This window comes from Pseudorca crassidens, chromosome X, assembly GCF_039906515.1.
Source record: "Pseudorca crassidens isolate mPseCra1 chromosome X, mPseCra1.hap1, whole genome shotgun sequence".
Taxonomy (NCBI): domain Eukaryota; kingdom Metazoa; phylum Chordata; class Mammalia; order Artiodactyla; family Delphinidae; genus Pseudorca; species Pseudorca crassidens.
This window is the reverse complement of record NC_090317.1, coordinates 117,388,800-117,412,722: the sequence shown is the minus strand read 5'-3', so window position 1 is coordinate 117,412,722 and position 23,923 is coordinate 117,388,800. Positions and strand designations below refer to the sequence as shown.

Sequence of the window (23,923 nt, the reverse complement as noted above, 5' to 3'; positions counted from 1 at the left end):
AAGAAGGTACAGAGATTTCCCAGATACCCTGTGCCTCCTTGCATGCTCAGCCTCCCCCGCTGTCAACATAAGAGTGGCACGGGGCTTCCCTGGTGGTGCAGTGGTTGAGAGTCCGCCCGCCGATGCAGGGGACACGGGTTCGTGCCCCGGTCCGGGAGGATCCCACATGCCGCGGAGTGGCTGGGCCCGTGAGCCGTGGCCGCTGAGCCTGCGCGTCCGGAGCCTGCTCCGCAACGGAAGAGGCCACGACAGTGTGAGGCCCGCGTACCGCCAAAAAAAAAAAAAAAAAAAAAAAAGAATGGTACGTTTGCTACAGCTGATGAACCTACATTGACTCCTTATCACCCACGGTCTGTAGTTTACCTTAGGGTTCACTCTTACGTTGTACATTGTATGAGTTTGGATAAATGTATAATGATATGTATCTATCATTATGGTATCATACAGAATACACGCAGAGTATTTTCACTGCCCTAAAATCCTCTGCATGGCACTTGCTCCCCAATGGCCAATACTGAAGACTTGGTGATGTCAAACAAACAGCCACCACAGACGGAGCAAAATTCATTTCTCCTTCTCTGAGTTTTAAAATTTCCATAATAAAAAGTTAAAGAAATGATCCCGGAGACTGCACTGCTATTTATAGACACTCCTTCTGTTCTCATAACCAGAAGGGCAACAGTAATAACTACTAACGTTAATCTAGTGATTATTCTACACGAGGCACTTTTACCCATTTTTTGAGTTACTTAATCCTCCTAACAACCATATGGGCCAGGTTCTCTTGTTATTCTGATTCTACAGATGGGAAATCTAAAGCATTGAGTGCTTAAGTAATTTGTCCCAGGAAGAGGCAGAGTTGGGATGTGAACCTGGGCAGTCTATCCAGCATGCTTAATAACTATATTCCTAAAAACACAATTTTAAGGCCTCCTGGGAATGTGATTCTTGGTGACCATCTGGCTGCAATTAAACATTTCATAGAATATACACTATGCTGCTGGAACTTCCCTGGTGGCGCAGTGGTTAAGAATCCACCTGCCAATGCAGGGGACATGGGTTCGAGCCCTGGTCCGGGAAGATCCCACATGCCGCGGAGCAACTAAGCCCGTGTGCCATAACTACTGAGCCTGCGCCCTAGAGCCCACGAGCCACAACTACTGAGCCCGTGTGCAGCAACTACTGAAGCCCACGCACCTAGAGCCCGTGCTCTGCAACAAGAGAAGCCACCGCAGTGAGAAGCCCGCGCACTGCGACGAAGAGTAGCCCCGCTCGCTGCAGCTACAGGAAGCCCCCGCGCAGCAACGAAGACCCAACGCAGCCAAAAATAAATAAATAAATAAATTGATTTTAAAAAGAAAAAGAAAACAGGGCTTCCCTGGTGGCGCAGTGGTTGAGAGTCTGCCTGCCGATGCAGGGGACATGGGTTCGTGCCCTGGTCCGGGAAGATCCCACATGCCGCGGAGCGGCTGGGCCCGTGAGCCATGGCCGCTGGGCCTGCGCGTCCGGAGCCAGTGCTCCGCAACGGGAGAGGCCACAACAGTGAGAGGCCCGCATACCACAAAAAAATAAAATAAAATAAAATACACTATGCTGATTGTTTTAGAAGGTATATATCAAACATACATAAAACAGTAAACAGTACCTAATAGGTCAAACAGTAACCCTGTATACTATTTCTGGTTCCCTTTTCCTACCACCGGCCCTCTCCTCACTTCTCCTAGATAAGGAAAGATAACACATGAACCCAAGTCTGAAAATCCCAGACACCTCATTCAGCCCAGGTGACCAGTGGGCATCTCAACACCACCTGCTCTTTAAAAATCACGGGTCTTTCAACTGCTCAAGAGATGTCACAAAATCTTATCTTTCAACCACTATGAGAGACATCCAATACTATAGGTCTCAGATAATCATGTCAAGGTTCGATCCAGTTGTGTTTCATTAGTCAAAGTATGTATCATTAGCTTCTGGGATTCCCCAGAGCTTATTTCTAGTCTTCAAAGGATTAGAGACATAAATCTCTCATTTTTAAGGAACTAAGATCATCACTTTCAATGTTTACATGTTTTAATTTTACATCAGTATACAGCTTGACGAATTTTTACTAGTATGGATAAAAAGACTGCCTGAGGTACATATGAAGATATTAGAATTTCTCTTGCTGCAATTTGGCTGATTAAAAAAATTGATTAGTAGCTCATTTATATATGATTTTAATTTGAATTCTCTGTTACAAGTAAAAGCTACAATGTTGATATCATAAAGGCATTAATTTGGATGACTGTGGTTCTATAACTGAGATTCAAGATGATGAGAGCTGAAAAAGCAACTGTCACAAACACAATGTCTAGTTGTGGAACATAGTAGAAAACAGAGAAAGAAAACAGAATCATTTCAAGAGACAGAGATCAGAAGTCACTAATGGAAATCAACTAAGACAGGAAGACCATGGAACTTCTTGAAGGATTTCTTTGTAGGGACTCCAATAGAGCAAACAACCAATCTGGAAAAATATCTTTTCCAATACGGCTGTTTGAAGAGCCCAGGCCAAAAAGACTGCTTTTCTCAATAATTAAGGGGGCCAAGATTAGCTGTGCCTAGGGCACTTAAGCACGGAATAAGCTGGTGCCCGAAAGCCAGGATTATTCTACATAAAGACATATTAGCTTAGGTAGGTCCTGGGACTCACCTGAGCATCTGGAATTTACCCACCCACGTGTAATACCTGACACTCCTTTCCCGGAGTATTTGGCCAGGAGTGATCATCTGAGTGACTCATGAAAAGGGAAGGAGTTCAGAAAAAGGGTGAGGCCAGGCTGGGATTGCAGGGAAGCAGCCTGATGAGGAAGTTCTCTCTCAGGTCCACAGCTGGGAGACAAGGTATAAGCCATATTCATGAGAATAAGGTCCTGTCTGGGTTGCCTTCTTACAGTCTCCCAACCCAATCTCTAGGTGGATGACTCCAATACCTACATCTACAGTTCTCTCCCCATCACCAGACTTATTTATCCAACTGCTTGCTGGATGCCTCCACCTGATGGTTCCACAAGGACCTCAAAATCCAGCTAGTCTAAGACTGAACCCATGACCTTCCTCCCCAGATACCTTTCTCCTCCAGTGTTCTCTAACCGATAAGGACCCAAGGCATCCTCTTCAAGTCTTTCCTCTCCTTTATCTCCCACATACTATCAAACTTCTTGATTCTATCTCTAAAATATTTCCCCCAAACATTTATGATAATAATTCAAAGCTGTTAGAAAAGCTGTTTGTCTTATCTTGATATTTCCTTCCATGTAAAAAAAGGGAGACCAAATGGACACTCTCTGGACACACTTGGCCTCTGGGCAGAACTGAACACTCTTGGAACTCTCTATCTCCCTATTCACTTTCTCCTGGGAGAGTGAAATGACTTCTCTGATACGTGAATTTAGGAAAAATAAACTGGGCATGCTTAGCTCAGCTCTTCTCTTTCCTCCTCTTGGAAGTTGGCCTTCTCTGCTGTTCCCCAAGGAGCTGGCCCTTCTACCTCACATGGGTCTGCCCGAGTCCAGCATTGCTGAGACTGGGTGGGTGAGGCTGTCTAATTCTGGAGATCAACTGCTAAGCCCATTTGGCTCTCACACTAATCTATATCTTCCAACTTCGCCTTCATCAATAACAACACTGTAATATAACATAGGTAGAGAAAGGTGTACAAATCATAAATATGTAACTTGAGAAATTTTTACAAAGTAAAATAAGACTTACATAAATAGATATACCATGCTCATAGATCGGAAAGGTGTCATTTCTCCCCCAAAAGTATCTATAGTTAACGTACTCCCATTCGAAATCCAGGAGGTTTTTTTGCGGGGGTGGGGGGAAGAAAGTAGGGATTGACAAGCTGATTCTAAAATTTATATGAAAATACAACAACACAGGAAATCTTGAAGAAGAGGAATAAAGACTGTGGACTTACACTACCAGATGTCAAGACCGACTACAAAGCTACAGTAATTAAGGTAGTACAGAATGACCACAGGGACAAACCAACCAACAGAACAGAGAGTCTGGAAATGGACCCACACATACACAAGCACTTAAATTATGACAAAGGTGACCTTTTTGATAAACAGGTGATCTGCAGAAAGGATGATCCTTCTGATAAACAGTGCTGAGTCAACTGGATATCCATACTGAAAAAGTGAACAAAAATAATATTTTGATTCTCCATCCACTGACTCATTAACTGGTTTAGAATCTACATTGAGGACGGGGATTTACTGGTAGAGCTAATACAAGTTTCTGTTAACTTCTCCCCTGAACTCTAGTTATCCTGTCTTCTGTAATCCACTCCTCCCACTGCAGCTAGGAATACTTTCTCTAAACCACCTATGTGATCATGTCACTCTCTCACTGAGAATTGCTCCCCATTGATGGCTCCCCATTGCCCTCAAAGTCAAGTCCAAACTCCTTAACAAGTCTCACCAGGCCCTTCCTGATGTGGGCCCTGCTTTCTTCTCCATTCTCATCTTTCCCCACTTCCTGCTGGAGCCCCGACACATGCTCTGTGCTATTTCCTTTTCCCTTCGAGGCATTTATACATGTTGCTCTTCCCACCTTGACAACTCTATGCTCCTTTGCTTGATGAATGTGTACTGGACCCATGGTTCTCAGCCTAAACATCACTTCCTGTAGGTCTAAAAACATCACTTCTTACAGGTCTAAACACCACTTCCTGTAGGAAGTACGTACACACACATGAATACACACTCTCCAGCCTCCCTAACAACTCGCTACTTCCTGCCATGCCCAAGGGCTCCTACCGCACAGTACTGTGTTCTCAGCCTGGTCACGGCATTCCCCACACTGTATTATTATTGCTTGTTTACTTTTCTGCAGCTCCCTGAGGGGCAGTGACCTGGTCTTGTTTACCACTGTATCCTCAGTGCCGAGCATATAGTGAGTACTGAACAAATACTAGCTGAAATGAGTTACATTTACAATTTCCAAGTATTTTCAGCTATGTAGCATTTTAAAAAAGTCCTATGAGGTAGGATAGGCATAAAGAGTATTCCCATTTTACAGATGGTTCAATTGAGGCTAAGTGACTTTGTCAAGGTCAATCAGCTAGGACAATGGTACCATGCCCTTCTAAAATCTTATGATATTTAACTTGGTTCATCTTTAGCCACAACGTATTTTCCACTGTTTTGATATAACACATACGTACCTCTGGGCTTAGTTTAAATGGTACATTTTTCTCCAAGGTTCTTTTCTTTTTTCTTTAACCTTTGTCAAGGGAAGTTTCCAACATATACAAAAATAGAGTACAGTGTACTGAACCCCATGTATGCACCACATAGTTTCAACAATTATCAACTCATGACCAACCTGGTTTCCTCTGTGCCCCACCTACTCTTCCACCTTCCAAATTACTGGAAGCAAAATCCCAGACGTTAAATCATGTCACCTATAAATCTTTCAGTTAAATGGTACATTAAACACATCATTCACAGGCATATCAGGTTGGTAGCATTAAAAAGACTCATAAATGGGGTCCTTCCTTAGAGCTCAGTAAGAGAAGCAAGAATACTAATTATTTCCTTGTTGGTCGGGGGAGTGTTACAGATACACCAGTATCTCTCCTGGTGTATAACCATCAGCATTCAACCACTCTGGGTAGGGCGATATGGATTAAAGCACAGGGAAAGGAAGCACAAAAGTTTCAACTGACTCAGAAAAGTGGATCTCAAAACTTCGCAAACTTGAACGGAAAGTACACTAGGATGCTTGCAGCTGTTAATAATGATCATAGACCTTTTTCCCCTCATGCGAGTTATCAAACCAGTCATGTGAACAGGTCAACTGCCCCAGCCTGAGTGGAAGACCTGCTTCGGCTTCACCTAACACAGATGCCGCCACATGAGATCCAGTTTGTGCTTCTGCAAAATCGAAACAGCGAGCTCAACTCTCATAGGAAACTTCCTTCCTTAAACATAAATCTTAGACACAAAACCATCTCAAAAGCGATGAGAACCAGGTTGTACACAAGTAAAACATTATCACACTCATCAGCTCCCATGCCAGGTTGTGCAATAGCATAATGGATCCATAAATCTATGTAACTATCCATGGCGCCAACAACAGGGGGTGGAGAGAGTTTTGAATCCTCTTAGATGCTATAAAAATTGTCCGCAGCCAGTAAAGCAGGCTGGGAAGTTTAAGTTTTCCCCAGAGGCTTCACAATGAGAAGCAGGTTAAGGGAGCTGCCAGCCCATGGTTTCATTCTGCAAACAAATCATGAATCAAGATGCATACACATGCCGTACATAAATATATTACTCTGATGAAGTTAACATTTCTTGTCTCTAAGACCAATGCAATAAATCTTCTGTTTCACAGAGGTGCAGTGAACCGTACAACTACTATATTTCCAACTATATAACTGTTATCCCACCCGGTTCCCTCATTTTATAGATGTCTGTAATCTCTAAAGTGTTATATTAATATAGTTTGAATATCATTCCTTTAACTAACACTTACTGAGCACCTACTATATGCCACACACTGTTCTAAGCACATAGCATACATCAGTGAACAAAACAAAGAATAAACATAATAAAAAATAAACATGTTAGAAGGGGGCACATGCTAGGGCAAACAAAAAATGCAGTGCAAGTAAGCAGGATGGGCCAAGGGGGCAGGTTTCAGAATGAGCAGGCGTCAGGGAGGAGAGGCAGGCAGCCACAGTGGGCAGGTGGAAACAGAGTGTCCAGGCAGAGGACACCACCGTGGCAAAGGCCCCCAAGTGGGAGCGTGCGTGGCATGTTTGAGGAGGAGCGAGGGGGCCAGGATGGAGCAAGCAGGGAGAGAACAGTGAGGGAGGAGGTCCAAGCGGCAATGGGAGTCAGGTCATCCCAGCTCCTGGGACTCAGGGTGGATTTTCACTTTGGTTCACAGGGAAGCCTCTACAGGTGTGCGAGCGGAGGAGTGGCATGACCTGACTTCGGGTTTCAAAGGATCACCCTCCTGGCTTTGGTACTGACACTAGACCGTAGGAGGAAGGGGAGAAGCAAGAAGACCAATTAGGAGGCCACTGCAGCGATGGCGAGAGCAGGGGGAGAGCAGAGGTGATGAGCCATGGCAGGTGCTGGGCACACTTCGGAGGCTGCGCTGATGGGGTTGCCTGATGGATCAGCCATGGGATGTAAGAGAAAGAGGGGAGTCAGGGACAACCCCAGGGCTTTTCTTCTGAGTCATGGGAGGGGGAGTGGTACTGCCTTCACCTGAGATGGGGAAGGCTGTGGGCAGAGTGGTTTCCGGGGGACGAGGATGAGTTCAGGTCTGGACAAGCTGCTAAGAATTTAGGACCTCCGAGTGGAGATGTTCAAGACGGCAGTTGGACACGTGGCTGTGGAGCTCAGAGGAGAAGTGTGCTGAGGTACAAACTTGGGAGTATTATATTTGTCGCTGATATTTCTCTTAGTAACAACCCAATTTATTATTAGCGGTTAAGACAATTATTAATAGCAATAATGAAACTTATACACACACAACGTCCTTTTACACAGAGAAGAATAAGACTGAGAATCATAAAACGAACAAAAGGAATAAACTGTTTGCTGACTGAGTCAATGGTCATGTTCATTTCAACCACTTGAAGAAAATGAAGAAAAACTGTATTCATCGTTCCTTTCTAAGATGGGAACTTGCTCTTTTGTAAACATTTATGGGACTCTGAAAGTGACCATGTGAAGCAGAAATGAACTCACAAGCTGGGACAGTAACTAGATAGTTTTCAGATCTTGAGAAATAGCAAATCGACTAGAGAAGCTTCCACAAAAGAAGAGTTTAAGTGAAACAGTCCTTCCTTTTTAAGTATCTGCCCTTTCTGCCTTATTCATCTCTAAGGGTGTTAAGGGTCCAAAAAGTTTCCTTTCCCGATTCTGTTTCTAATGCATGATGACACTGGGCAAGGTTGCTGCTGGATGGCGGGAGGGAGGTGGGTGGAAGTTCTACAGCTGCAGAAGATGATGCAACTTTTAAAAATTCATCTGACAGAGAAATGAAAAACATTTAAAAGCCGTCGATAAACCTGCAGTAGAGATTTTGCCCATGCCCCATCCCCCATCCCCCAAGCCTGCTGGCACAAACGTCAAAGCAAAAATTTCAGCACTAAATCAAATTAACAAACATTCTTTAAGCACAGCACGAGTGTAGCTTATTACAATCTGGAAAACTCCACAGTATTTATCAAATCCTAAGCAAGGCTATGATGCTTAAAAGTGTACCACAGTAGACGTCACTGACAGCCACAAGCACAATGGCTCTGGGTGTGTTGCTCTGGCAACCGTGTACTCAGCAGCAACACGCTGTCCGCCTCTCGCCAACCCAGAACCAGGGGCAGGAGAAAACAGCCAGCTTCCTGATGGTAACAACTCAGGGATTCACAGCGAGGGCCATCTCTGTCACTCACACATGCAGGAGACTTCCTTTCAGTAGTATGAAATCATTTTCCACCAAATACCTTGAGAAAAAAAAAACACAACCCCTCTCTCTACTGCAGAACCAGTCAACACACCCAAGCACAAATCACAAGAGAAACCTACCAGGATAGAAGAGAGGTTGAAAAGTACCAAGGTTATGTGTTTAGCTGGGTCCAGGCAGGAGTGGCTTTTCTGAGGAGGAAATACAGAAGGGCCGGTCTATTTGAAAAGTCATCCTGAGAAACGTTCCATCGAGAGATCAGTAAGAAAAGCAACAGCAAACTAGAGCATGAGCCTTTCGAGGAAAGCTGTTCCTATATAGAAGGAGAGCTGCACACGAGGACAATGAAACCTCAGAAGAGGCATAGGAAGCCGTAGATGCCAAGCCCTACAAGGTACTTTTGGATACACAACATCACGTTGAAATAAAACAGAAACTGTCGAACATACCTTTTCCACAGGCAGAAAGTCATTTTCTACTTCAATCGACCTTGGTCTTAGCTTTATTGGCTTGTCTTTGAAAATATCTCCAAAGCCCACTCCCTTAACTTTCTTCGGCTGGATTGCGGCCGTTGCGACTGTCCCGTTGGCACCCTCGGATTTGGTACTGCTCGAGTCACCCCCATCACTCTCGGAGCCTGTGGTTTCCCTTAAACCTGTCAAGAGCGGGGACGGGGAAAGAAAGAGCTCAGAAATCAGCCATAACCGTGAAGCACTTCATAGCCAGCCAGGAACCACTGCTACAAGTGTCACTGGGTATGGGATAACTTGCACTGCGGTTTTTCGTTTAGCGTGTGAATATGTTGCATGGGGGCGGCTCTGAGTTTTGTTCCATCTCCCCACCCCCAGCTTTTTTTTTTTTTAACATCTTTATTGGAGTATAATTGCTTTACAATGGTGTGTTAGTTTCTGCTGTATAACAAAGTGAATCTGCTATACATATACCTAGATCCCCATATCTCCTCCCTCTTGTGTCTCCCTCCCACCCTCCGTGCCCAGCTTTTAGTTTTAAGAAGTGAATCAAAACTTTTCAGGAAATCTAATTTCAAAGCAGATCTCTTCGTAAATGTGACATTTCACCTCTTTTCAGCCAGAGCCTGGTTCTCAGCCAAATTTGTTTTGCTGCAGTCTGTGCAATAACAACTCTTCCCGCCCCCTCCTCGCCTCCCCACCTAGTCAGTACCACATACTGTACCTCCCATTTCTATGACTCACGTCAGTTAGCAATTAGCAATGAAAGTAACATTTCCTAAAGGGAAACTGTAAAGCTAAAAGCCATTTAAACAAATTAGCAATTAAAGAAACCACACAAAATTATGACTGCCAAAGAATTAAATCTCTTTGGATGGCTTCACAAGGAATAAATGCACGCAGACGTGTTTCTCGAGGAAAGCATTAAACCAAACTTGACATTGAAACACTTTCACTGGCAAGATGATTATATTTGTTAAAGAGGGAAAGGAAGCTGCCCTCCAGGAGGCCAGAATCCCCCAAGCCTACAGTTCTTCCTCCCTCCTCTGACACCAACGTCTCCCCAGAGCTGAACTCCTTTCCAAAGAAGAACACTGGGGACATGACACCTTTCCTTTGACCTCTGGTGGCATGAGTTGGAAGTCATCAAATAGATATCAGCAAGACAACACGGACACTTACCTCCCCAGATTCTTTTTTTCCCCAGGCTCTGCCCACAATCATGTTCCTAAAAGGAAGAGCCTGTTTCTAGTTAATTTCTGGGTGTACATTCTTACTTTGATGGTCAGTACATTAGTCATGCCATCAAAGGGCAGGATTAAAAGGATATCTTATGGAAAGTGCCATTAAGCCTGTCTCTAAAAGCCTCTAGATGTGTAGAATAGCTCCTGAACGTTGACTATGTGTCTCCTGATGACAATGATGCCCTTGGGATGAAAGTATACCATCAAATTTTGTTCTCTATTAGCCACACTGTGCATTATCTTCCTACATGTAAGGTGGCCTCTTAGTACATAAGAATGATACATCAAATAATTGCTCACATAAAATGTCACAAAATGTTGAAGTCATTCAAATAAAGAAGTCTCAGTGCAGGAAGAAACTGTTAAATGAAAACAGAAAAATATAGAAAGGTCATTATAAATTGCTAACAAGTTTCAAAATCAAATCCTTTAAACAATGGCTGTGTTTGTCGTTGCTGCTGTTTTCAATAAAATGGTATTTGTAAGCCAAAAAGGAGGGGGTGGGGAGGAAGATGCCTGGTGTACATTTTAATTAACTAAAGAACAGCATTTATGAGCAAGAACAGAGGGCAGAACAATGAGGAACAGCCCACAACAAGGGGGTCGGCTCCAGTTTACAGGACTGGATGCGAGTGTGCAAACATGGAGAACCTCCCTGGATTAGCTATCCATTCGTGTGTTTATCTGTTCATTGTTTTTGGAAATACCCCTGCTGGAGATATAATTTTGGAGTCTAAATATTGTGTCATTTCCCCTTTAACATGTTCTCATTTTGCCGTATGGATTTTTTCTGTGTGATAAATGGCTTGTATATTCTTTTCTGGTTTGGAAAGAAGCATTTGAGGGCGGAATAAAGAAATGGTTAGTGAAGAGAAAACATCACTGCTCCCCTTCCCCGCCACCACCACCACCAGCACCACAAGCAGAAGGCAGCAGGGCAAATGGATTTGGGCAAGTCTGTTTTAGTTCTTCAAAGAGAAGAATTTGAAGGATTCTTTTATCATACCTCATTAGCTAGAAACACAATATTTTCAACCACTGCCATCCTGATTTCACTGAGCTTCTGGTTTTAGGGATTTGCCACCTTCCGGGCTCATCTTAATAATATCATATTAATCACTGTGAGAAATACTCTTTATGTTACACAGGGAAAGGTTGCACGGTCATTCAACCACACAAGCATGGGCTGGGAAGGAAACACATGGCAGATTTTTCTTCTGGATATTCTGGTAGGTTGCTTCTATCACTCTTAAGTACTATGAAATTAAATGTCTGAATATCTGGGTTGACGAAATAACTCAAAATCTAGTTCCTTCCCTTCAGAGGAAAAGAAAGGTGGCTTTTCATTTTTTGGTGCTGTATCTTTTAGCCACTGGTGCTCATAACACACACTATTATGTAAACTATCCCTGTGTCGTGCTCGGAATGCCAGGTGACACTCGAGGGCAGTGCAACCCAAAGTGAGGTCTGTGGACTGGAGCCAAGATCACGAAGGGCTCGTTCCCGGTACACAGAGAGACAAGCACAGAAAGTGTCCGTGTCTGGAAATGCTTATAGCAGTGTGCGCTGGTGCTACTTCCGGACGTGCGGCCAACAGACGCGTCTGGGTGAACAGGGCACAGACCAACATCTGTCTGCCTGCTCCTGCTGGGAGGGGCGGGTGGTGCAGCGCATGCGCAGTGAAGGCAAGCCAGCAGTACCCGATGTCTGTCCGCAGGGGAATGGAAATAAAAATACACTTCACTGCAGACAGTTTGAGACGTGTGGCTCTGGTGTTCACGCGTGAACCTTCTCCTTCATCACTGTGTGTACGTCTCTATGTACACATGTGTGTACGTGCACACTAAGGTGGATGCTTTTCCTTCGCAGTGAAAAAAGAACAAAGCTTCCTCAAGTTTGCTTTGGCCGCTCATATAACTGGCCAAATTACACAAAAGTCATTGCCAGTAATTTCCTTAATATTCCAGGCCGTGAGCCATTTTTGTTTATTTTCGAGTTTACACTCACACGTGTAGTGCTTACTGTGTGGCAGGACTGTTCTACGAACTTCACGAGATTCATTCATTAACCTCATTCATCTCCTTCCCCTCAACTTTTGGCAGCTTTCTTTCACAGCACAAAAGGCTACACACTGGTCCTGCCAAAAGAAGTCTGCCGTGTGGTGATTGGCTGAATGCGCAAAGCAAAATACCATTTCTGGCACGGACTTTTCTTACCAAAATCTTACTTCTTTTCTTACTTCTTTCCCGCAATGAGGAAATGACTTATTGGTTTCCAATGACCCACTCAGTAAAAGCAATAACCACGAGAGGCTGACATCTCCACAGGAAGCCACCTTACACCACCCCAGAGGCGCAGAGATACTGGTACAAACACATATGCCATGACCAATGTTACTGATCCTTTCTCTGCACGCATGGTTCATGCACGCATGTCACACACATGACAGAGGCACAAAGCAAACAAGACAGCGCCAGGGGCTGGTGATGGGAATGCTCCCGCAGCACACACCAAGGAGACGGCACTTATCGCAGGCAAATAAGTCCATGTCCTTGGATCAGAAATTCACAGACACTTGGCAGAAGCATGAGCAGCTCAGGAAAGTGCAGCTGCATCAAAAAACACAAGAACCCAGATCTTATCTTTACAATTGCCTCCTGCTGTTAAGGTCACTCACTGTAATAGCGTCTGTGGCCCTCCGTCTTTCCCGGTGCAGCTCGGTACAGAATTGTCCCTTCAAAGGTAGTCTTTCCTGACAGTGAATGAGAGAAGAGAAGGGGAGAGAAAAACAAGAGAGAGGGAAGGGGAGCAAATGATGGCAAAAGAAGGAAGAGGGAGAGTCTTTAACTGAACTTGTCTTCAATGAATCCACTGCAAGAGCTTCATCCACAAAATTAATTAGAAACCATTAGGCAGAATTTAAGAATGTTATAGAATGAGCCCAAAGTCCCCATGCAACCATGATGGCAATGAGCACTGGCATTAGGGCTCACCTCTGCAAATGCCTGGCATGTGGATTATGCCCAATTTAAACCTGGAAGCCACGTCAACGTTATACCTCAAGAGTAGGAGAACCTCAACCAGAGGAAATCCAATCAGTCGGATTCCTTAGTTAACTCATTCTTCTCTTTGGAGAGTGTGACCCGAACATACTATAGATTTTGGTCCATTAGCCTTTATCTTCTACCCCTAGAGCCCAGTATGATACGAACTGATATTCATGACCCCAAGAGTCTAAACAAGGCACAAAATCCCTTTTAAAAGATTTTTCGTTCTTAGTATCTTGAAGCAAGAAAATGTATAAGTATTCTAGAGGGGGGTTTTCACCAATGAGGTTTGAAACCAATCGTGGCTTCCATGTCAATGTAAGGGGTTTTCTGCTTAGCAGCAAAGACACCAGAAAACCCTATTTCCTGAAACATCTTAATTGAGGTTTTGCCATATCAGTCATGAGACTGTACTTAAGCATGAGGACATAGGACTCACCCAGTGTCAAATGCAAATTATCTTCTTTTTTGTTGTTACAAGTAGAGGTTATCAATAGCATAAGACTGGACACATGGCTAAAGCCCAAATCTCTCTGGAACCACGAGTAAGTACATAGACTACACACACTCTGCCCCAGTTTGAGGGTGAACACACACACACACACACACACACACACACACACACACACACACACCCCCTACAGAGAGTACCATCAGCAGGTAAAATGGTTTGGTAAAGACAAGCTCAATTAATATATGCATTACTCTAAGTTATGCAAAAAATAGGTCCTATTACGGCTGTGAGCTGAATATCGAACTGGAGGCCAGTTACATAGCTCCCTCATAATAAGTCTGAGGGATGAAAAGGTAGGCTACATTTACAGAGAGACAGAGAGTGGAACTGAGTGAGAGAGAGCAACTTGTCTAACTTTTTAGAAACATTCTTCAGGAAAATGGGAAATTCCATTAGGGACCATCGTGTAAACTTCTGGGCCATGTCACTCCTAATAACATGAAAGGGATTGTAAATGATCAGATCAACAAATTAAATGGAATCAGGTATTGCCAATTTCTGTGTCCTGCAGACATGGTGGTACACCACTGCTTTGAAATCTGCCCTTTTTGACAGATGTGCTCTGTCCAGTTAAAGCAAAAACTTAGATATTCAAATCACTGGCTACATAAGGATAATCCAAAGAAACAAGTGTTTCACATGTTCTCCTTAGACTTGTAGCTCTTGAGGACTTTGATGGCAAAGTGGAGCAAGTAACAGTGGCTAGTTTTTATTTGGGTGAATTTTTATTCTGCCTAACTTCCATCACTAAGGTAACATTACTCCCAAGGAATACAGCTGTTTTGTGAGCCAGGCCCCCCAGAACTGAATGGCAGCAGTCCTTTTCATGTCAGAAAAAAGGAAGAAAAAGGAATCAGTATTTCAATAAAGTTCCTCCAAGTACAAGAGAACCTCCCTTTCTTCTTCCCCAGGATCAAGTCTGAGCATCACTGAGGTAGACATGGCCCTGCTGTCTCTGAAAGGCCAAGCATTTCTGCAAAATACCCACCCCCCGCCCCGTCCACTGGCAGCAAGAGGACTGGAAATGGAGCCTGGGCTGGGGGTGAGTGAGGACACACACGTTCCATCTAGAGAACAGAAGAGATGGGCAACTGGAAAGTCCATGAATATGAGTGCTGTTTATTTTTTGGGGGGGGGGAGGAATATTCTACTGTCACTATTAAATATTAGTACTTGAAGGCAGCAAACACTGTAAAAGGGAAGCATTTTAAAATTTCAACACAAAATCATATGCTTATGCTAGCATCTAATTTTGCCTGAAACGCTATTTCATCAATTTGCTAATTGCTCTTCACTGCCAACAGAACCTCATACACAAAACAAATAACATTTAATATTAAAAAGTATAGAGACACCAAAGCGTGGGTGGGGGGTGCCAGCCTGGCTTTAGCTCTTATAGGCAAGGGGCACAAGCAATCCATTTCTTACAGCTAATGAAATAAAATGTTTCCATATCATGGGAGTGGTTTGCCCTAAGTTTTAAAAGGCCATCTCCATCTTTGCCTTCACTTGACGAGTCACTAAAGTATCTGAACCTAAAATTCAAACATAAGGAATTAGGAAAATAAAGTCAATTCAAACTTAAATAGCATGGTTATTAATGGTTATAGAAAGAAACTGCAAACCTTCTCCCACTGAAAACTATGGGAAATAGCTTAAAATGTTTCTGCAGCTAAAAGATGTTTTTCTTTAAAACAAGAAAACAGGAATACTTTTTAGTTTTACAAGAATTATTTTATAATCTAAGAAATTAAATAATATAAAAAAGATGTTGCAAACAGGAAAGTCACATTTATATCTTAAATGTGAAGCAAAGTATGTATGAAATTGAAACTGGGTAGTAGTCATATCTGGATTTCTTTGCCTCTACATCCAAATAAATCTTAGAGATCAAGATATTTTCTGATTATAATTTAATGCAATAATATCAATATAATTTGTAATTAGTTCTATTTCACACCATTTAGTCAATACTCGCATGTGCAAAATTATAACTGAAAAAGTAATTAATTCATCATAATCTGTGATCATAAGAAGAAATAAGTTAAACTGTACTCAGATTTGAAATTTGTCAGATGCTCCGTGAAAGGGTAAACTACAAGCCATAATGGGAGCAATACCAAAGTATGTGCAAATTATATGCAGGAAGGCCTGCATGTAATGTTGGCTTCATCACTCAGAAGCGAGGCCACACCCAGGACTTCATCTCACTGGGCTTTAGTGTTCTCATCTGACACCAGGCTAGATGAGCTCTCAATTCCTTTCCATCCCTAACATAAGATCCTGCCCGCACAATTATTGCAAACCCTTGGATGTTTTGTTTTTTAAAAACCTAATTTACTCAACATTTTTTTTCACTATTGATCTGCTACATGGGAGCCCATTTCACTCTTTTTTAAAAAAATTCCCTGTTATGGGTACCATTTTGCAAGCCCTAATGAGTGCATAGATCTGGGTGATAATCATCAGTGGCTGCTAATATTCAAAACCAAAGATAGCCAGACATATGAGCCTCCAGATAGACTATCCATCACCACCTATGAAGCAGTTCTGTCCCCCCACCCCAAAAAATCTCTCTCTCAAACCTGAATTTAACCAAGGCCCTGGATCCAATTATCAATTTATAGGAATATAGAGTAAACGACACAGCAGAGATGAAATCAGCAAAAGGCAGGCTGTGGGAAAGTAACGCACAAAGGACCTCAGTTTCTTCAGCAAAAAGTAGCTACGAAAAAAGGCAACATGGAAGAAGAATCTAGAGATTCAGAGAGAGTTGAGACATATCAACCAATCACAGGGTATGTACCTTCTTTGGGTGCAGATTCAAACTAACAAATTGCATTAAAAAATAGAAGACTATTAGGGGAAAGTGAACACTGACCATATAGGTAATTACTTTGAGGAATTGCAATTATTATTATTATTATTACAATTCGGAGTGATAACAGTATTTAAGATACTCTTTTATTGACACATATTGAAATATTTATGGATGAAATTATAGGATATCTGGGGTTTGCTTCAAAATAATATAGGGGAGGATTGTGTAGTGGTATAATTACAATGAATTGGCCACAGGTTGCTAACTGCTGAAGCTGTGTAACAGGTACACAGGGGTTCATCATACTATTCTCTCGATTTGCATACGTTAGAAAATTTCTATAATAAAAAGTTGACAAAAATCTTTTTGAAAAAGCACCTTTAAAGTTCCATAAATGCTATGAAAGGTAAAGATGCTTTCAAATTTAAATATACAGCAAAAAGTTTCTGCCACTACCTGACAATGAATTTTCTTGTTTGAAATAAAATGTCTAAATCAACATATCAACCAACAGAACTGCTGTAACTCTTTCCTTGATAGATTAGATTACCCTGAACAAAGATCTAAAGTTTAGAGATTTTCATAACCAACTACCACATATAAAAATACATCAGGGTAAAAGAAAAGCAAGTTCAAGCAATTTAGACCTTTCATTCAAAGCTAAAAATGCCTCCTCAGAGTAAGAAGGATTCAGCAAGCATTTACTGAACACCTACCATGTGTCAAGCTGTCGTGGCACACTTCCTTATAAATAAAATGCAATGTTTCTTCAATTGCATTCATCCATTGGTTAACAAAACTCAAATGAATAAGTATCCTCAAAAACCTTCTGGAAGTAGCAATGTGAAGACTACAAATATCAAAGAAGTGTGTGCACAGAGGTAGGTGTGTGTGTGTATAACAAAGAGATGTATGAGGATACACTGTACACAAAGTTTTCTTCATATGTACCAGGATATAGATTTTATCTGTCTTTGAAAAAAACCTCCCCCAATGTCTACTAGCATTTAAATTGAGAGGATTTTTATATGATGTCACTAGGATCTCTAAAAATTACCAAAATGGTGTAAACATTAGGAGTTTGACTCACTCCCAGATCCATGTATTTTTTTTAACATTAATTAATTAATTTAATTTATTTATTTTTGACTGCAGCGGGTCTTCGTTGCTGCGCGTGGGCATTCTCTAGTTGCGGCGAGCAGGGACTACTCTTCGTTGTGGTGCACGGGCTTCTCATTGCGGTGGCTTCTCTTGTTGCAGAGCACGGGCTCTAGGCACATGGGCTTCAGTAGTTGTGGCACGCGGGGTGTGTAGTTGTGGCTCGCAGGCTCTAGAGCACAGGCTCAGTAGTTGTGGTGCACAAGCTTAGTTTCTCCACGGCATGTGGGATCAGGGCTCGAACCCGTGTCCCCTGCATTGGCAGGCGGATTCTTAACCACTGCGCCACCAAGGAAGCCCCATAGCCATGTATTAATTAAGCACCCTCTGTGAAAACTGTAATTTATGAAGGGTATTAAGTGGGCTGGTCTAACAAAGACCTTTATTAACTATAGTTCGGCTCATACCAGAGTAAAAACCTAGATATCTTTTGTGCACTAACTACATTTGTCTTTCTCAGTTCTATGATAAAAGTAAATACGCATTTACTATAGTTATACTAGATGTTATCCCTGGGGGAAACTGCATGAAGGGTTCATGGGACCGCCCTGTACATTGTTTGTTTTTTTTTTTTTTTGGTTTTGTTTTGTTTTTTGGCAACTTTCTGTGACCCTATAATTATTTCAAAACAAAAACGTGTTTCTTTTGTAAAGTAAAGTACACTGAAACTACTAACGCCATTCTCTGGGGATAGGGAATGAGCAGATTCACTCTAAAACCAAAGGTTCCTCGTAGACAAATCCTAACAGTATACATAATTTCTGCATGTGATCTGATCTAATTATATATATTTTACCATCAGAGTGTAAACAGTTACTGAACAGCCTGTGAGAACACTGAGAGATGGTATTTCTCTTTCAGGGGATTATTTCAATTTAGCAAGCCCTAGGGACATTATAATCACATCTGCTTTCCTATGAAGCCCTTTGTGACCACCGCTGTCCCTACATCCCCATGGGACCGGCCTCTCTCTGCCTGTGTATCCCACTTTTCCTCAGATACCCGGCTAGCAGAGCACGTGTGGTGCTTTCCTGAACTGTCGCTGACTTGTGCACCCCCTTTCCACAGTGCGAACTGACTGAAGACAGGGACCCTATCTGATTTGTCTCTGTATATCTTCAGTACCTTGTACAGCATCTTAGTAACAACAGGGGCCAAGTAAAAGCTGAATGAATGAAGAATAGAAAAAAGAAGGAAAGCAGGAAGGATGGATGGATATGGACAGACAGGTAGAAAGATCAATAGATGGGCCCTCTTCTCCTTAATTGCACATACAGGAAGATTACAAAAGCCATGTACTTATTTCACAAGCATCCATCCTTGTTAGGAGAACATGCCTCTCCAGAGACCTCAGAAACCCCCTTGACAAGGGACAGTTCCTGTGGTAACTAAACATGGCTGCCGGAATTACTAGGCTCTCCTAGCTCTGAAATGGCAGGTTTTAATTGAATGAGCGTTGGGGACAGCAGTCTCCATGAGAGAAACAGCCCCTTCAGAGCATGTGACAGAAGGCGAAGTGATTGGGAAGACCATTCCACTCCGCCTCCTAACCTCCTGTCCCAGGAATTCCAGCACTGTGTGCTTTGAGCTAAGGGGTCAAGCAGGGTCAAATGTCCACATTATTGACTTGGAGTAAGAGGAGACAGTTTATTTCAACAGTTCCAAAAACACAAGAGGTATGACTTCTCTGAGCTCCAGCTCTGAAAGCATACCTAACATGGCAGGATAACAAGAGGTCAAGGTTCTCCCAAAGATGTGGTCCAATACCTCTCCAGATCTCCTTTTCTGCCTGAGTACAGGAATCCCAAAGTAATTTCCAAATGCAGAGACAATGCTTCAGTGAGCACAGTACTAACCAGTGTGCAAGCAGCCTCAACTTACTAGCTGGCTGTGTCCCAAGAATTCATCATGATTAACAATGAAAGTGACCACTTAATAGAGGGTCTTCTATAGGTGAGGTGGTTTATATACATTATTGCTATTGGAACTCATAACACACTTCCACAGAAATAATGGTAAAATGACCCGATCTGGTCCTCCCTCCAAGAAAGCCCATTTAATCCACCATATCCCTAAGATATAGTATTCTTATTATGGGACCCAATTACCAGGTACAATACTACTCCAGTGTATGAAAGGAGACACTATGGCAGTTAGAATTCTAATGTGCAAGTTGGAAGCCATAGAAGTCCCACTATCATGGGGTCAAGGACACCTTCTCCCCTCCCGGCCACACCCACCAGTTGGCCCATGTTAGCAGAGAACCTCCTTGCCCCATACCAGAGAAGGCAGCAGGAGCTTCAAGATGCTTCCTCTGCCCCCAAATCACCTCCTGTCTTTCCTATCACAGACCCCAGGATGGAATGAGGTTCAGGGATGGGGAGCCCCAGACTTTGGAAACCACTGAGCCAATTGGCCAGCGCCACTGAACACCAAGTGAGGGAGGTGGCCTGAGCACGACTCCAGAAATGGCTTTACCTCCAAATTGGGGATTTGCCCAATCATGCTACTGGTTAAAGAGACACAACTAACTTGAAAATACCACTCAAGTCAGATTTTTCCAAATGGAAAAGAAAGCTGTTTAAGAATTATTTTGACAGGACTGAGCTGTCTTCTTGTTAGAAAGGAAAGTCTGCAGCCCCAGGTAGTGCCGAACCGCTAAGACACAGTCGAGCCTCTACGACATTCACACCCATGACCTTGGCTCAAGACGGCACAAGAGATACACAGACGTCCACGTAGGAAGTTGGGTTAGCGACTGGGAGAACAAAGTTTCCCGGTCCTGACCTTTTGCTCCATGAGCTGGAAAAGGCAGCAGAGAAGCTGGAGGGAGGAGAGCTTCAGGCCCTGGAGAGAGAAAGACCTGGAGTTCGTTCTCACCATCACAGACGGACACGCATGCTCACCCGAGGTGGGGCTGGGCCCTCAGCTGGCTTGGCAGACTTTCAAGGGAGCTGGCACACACGCGTCCTGAACATTGCCTTTCTTCCCACCAATGATTTGTGTGTGGGGTGTGTGTGTGTGTGGGGGGGTGTGTGCCATTTTCTCCAAGTTCCTCAAGAGATGCTGAGAAATATTAACAATCTCATTTGGTTCATTTTAAAAATAATTATCAACTTGCAGTGAGTGACATTTTAGAAGTATATGGAAGCACAGCAACATGGGCCATCCATGGGGGACTATGAAGGCCGACAGTCACCTATCCAGAGATGTTCACAGTGTGCATCTGTGCACTGGGGGGAAAGGTATGCACCTCACACCTTTACAATGATAAACCTACTAAACCACGGTGGGTTAAGGCAGCATAACCAAGAAAATATTCATGAGCTTCTGTCACAATCGCTTAGCACAGGCAGTGGAACCAAGGGGAGGCTGGAGCGGCACCCGTGGGTGCCCCCACCCCTGTCCTGCATGGTGGGAGGACTTCCTTCCTTACTTGACTTGGAGAGCTGCTCATCCTGGGAAATGCCGAGGTCGTCCGACTCCCCTGACAGCTCCTTGATGAAGTTGGAAGGAAACATTCCAGTCTTTCCATTGAGAACACCTTCCCACCATCCTTCTTCTACCTGCACAGATGTGAACAGAAGAACAGAGGCAGGGTTCAGGTTAGATGTGGTACTTGCCAGTTTTCTCTCCCATCTGTACAGTGCCGAGTGCACAGCCCACACAGGGAGAGCTGCAGGACCCAAAGCTTACAGGTTAACAGGGAATGAGAAAGCAGACTTCACAGGGTCTCGAGATTCAGACTCAGGAAGTGGGGTTTAACCTAGGGACCATAAACGCAAGTGGAAAAGAATTAACACTTCATTTCCACTAACATCCAACTGAAATTTGGCATTTCCTTTGATTAGGAATATACGTAACACACCAGAGTAATAGAAGGACCTGTGACGTGACACCAACCAAATCGTATTTTTACATCACATCATAGATACTGTGGGTATTTCAAGATATCGTTTGCACTCTTTGCTACCTTTAAGTGGTGGTAGTTATCACACCTGCTGGGAGACCCTGTTATTTAATGTATTAATAAGGAATTATTTATTATTTATAATAAAGAAGTGCACATAGATTAGTATACCAAAATTTGTTTTTAAAATAGCTTGATAGCTACTTTAATATAAATGGTTCCTTTTGTAACCTTATGTGTTTTATTTTATGCATATAAAACCATTATTTAAAAACTGAGAATGGCTTTCCCAGATTACCAAACCTAACTTGATAGCCTAACAAAAACAGTTAAGAATCTGTGGAATAAAAACTCAACCAGAAGGTAGAAGGACTCCCTGTAGCTTTCTTGAAGGTTCTAGATTACCCTGAGATGAACTGATATGGGATGAAGGGAGGTAGGGAGGGCAGCCAGACTGCAGTCATCTGGGTGGGGGAGTTGAAGGCGGCATCTGGGGAGGGGTGAGAATGAACAAGGCAGGTGCGGATTTGAGAATCTGTGAGGGATAAGCTGGTCTTCAGCAACCAATTAGCTGAGATGAGGGAAGTGTAAAAAAAAAAAGTCATCCCCAAACTTTGTGATGGAGCCACTAACAGAACAGCAGAAGTGAGAATAGTGAACTGGCTTCTCGGAGGAAAATAACAGGGCATTTTGAGAACAAGGAAGCACTTAGTTACCAGTATGGTGTAGTATAATAGAAAGAAACCTAGAAACTTTTTGGAATTTTTTTTGGCCATGTACATGTATTACTTCTTCAAATCAACAAATACAATTTAAAAGCTTAAATAATTAAAATGAAAAGAAAATTAGAGTCAAAAGCCCAGTTCAAATCGTATCTTGTGACTCGTCGAATGTCCTACTAACTCAACCCTGGCTTTCCCATCTGTACAGTGGGATAATTAGTACACTTGATCAGTGTTAGAAATAGATGTATTATGATTCTACACTAGGGGCTAGGGACACAGGACTGTACAGGACATACCCTTTTTTTCCCCCTCAAGAAGTGGACAATCTACCAAGGTAGAAAGGACACATGGTTTAAAGATGGTGGAAGGTGGGCATGACCAAAACCTAGCAATGCAAGGTAAATAGAAAAGAAAACACCACGCCTTAGCACAAACCAAATGTGTTACACAAAGTTGAGCTCACCGAGATCTGGGATGCTAAGGGAAGGCTTGGAGAAAAAAAGGAATCAAAGTTAAGGTTGGCCTTGAAGAGCAGAAATGCCAGATATAAGTAGGGGAGGGTGTGTGAGAGACATTCAGGAGGTGCTGACACAGCCTCAGAATGGAGACAACCAGAATGGCATTTTAGAGCACGATTTAGGGAGCTCATGGGGGTACAGACTCACAGAGTGGCCATCATATCTGTGTGATCACAGAATCTTCGGGAAAGAATCCAGACAATGGCACCCGTGCATGACTATCCTTATTCAATACCAAATCACGGCATTTCACAACGTTTCTGTTGAAATCATTCCATGTGTCTATGTCAACTCAACCGTTACGTATTATCCTTTCAAGGAGCTTTTTATAGGATTAGAATGGTTAGGAAGATGCACCATCAGCCTGAATATAAACAGTCACAGGATTTGTAGCATGGGGTCCTTTGTGCTTGTCTTGAATAAGGAACCATAAAATGACCTTCTTTCTCCCAGAAATCACAAGTCAGGAGGGAAAGACCAAGGGCTCGCACCACAAATGAGCAGTCCCTGGCGTAATCCCTGACAGCGCAGGGCAGCTGGGCCGATTCCATTTGATTCAGTTTGACAGTATCTAAAACGCTCCTGTTCCCAGTAATGAGTGGCTCCAGCCCGAGATCCCTGAAGGAAGTGCTCCTGATGTGTGGGATCGGCAGGCTGCCTGCTGGGAAAACAGGGGTGTCTTCACCTCGCCACGTCCCCACATGCCCGCATCCCTGTCACAGCACAGTCTGAGAGGAATGGCCAACAGGGAACCAGCAGACGTCTATCCTTAGCCTCACGGGGCGCAGAGGGGCAGACAATCAAACCACTGCTCATCGCCTGGGGGGTACACTTCCCATTACAGGCACCACGGAGCGGGCGGGCGTCTGTCCCCAGTAGCAGAGAGAGCTGTTCGGTGCTATTTCTTCCTAAAGACTGCTGCTCTGGTTGCAAGATTCAGGCTGGTGATATGAGACAAATGATCCCCAGCCCCACACTATCCCTCTTCAGCGAAATTCTAGTTCAACTTCCTGCATAAAGATGATGACACTGCAGCCCATAGTG

General features: G+C 43.3%; 1 protein-coding gene across 10 annotated transcripts in view; it reads right to left on the bottom strand.

Annotated features, from left to right (window-relative positions):
* Window positions 1-23,923, bottom strand: part of SH3KBP1 (SH3 domain containing kinase binding protein 1) — a 344,093-nt gene that overhangs the window by 130,988 nt on the left and 189,182 nt on the right. For 6 of the 10 annotated variants that reach the window (XM_067724411.1, XM_067724407.1, XM_067724413.1 and 3 more), the window contains 4 exons: window positions 21,163-21,292; window positions 20,514-20,573; window positions 12,864-12,938; window positions 8,922-9,127 (listed from right to left, as the gene is read on the bottom strand). In XM_067724411.1, coding sequence (XP_067580512.1) covers window positions 8,922-9,127; window positions 12,864-12,938; window positions 20,514-20,573; window positions 21,163-21,292 — 471 coding nt within the window. The remainder of the gene's footprint in view (window positions 1-8,921; window positions 9,128-12,863; window positions 12,939-20,513; window positions 20,574-21,162; window positions 21,293-23,923) is intronic. The other 4 variants (XM_067724414.1, XM_067724406.1, XM_067724416.1 and 1 more) reach the window with 2 other exon arrangements.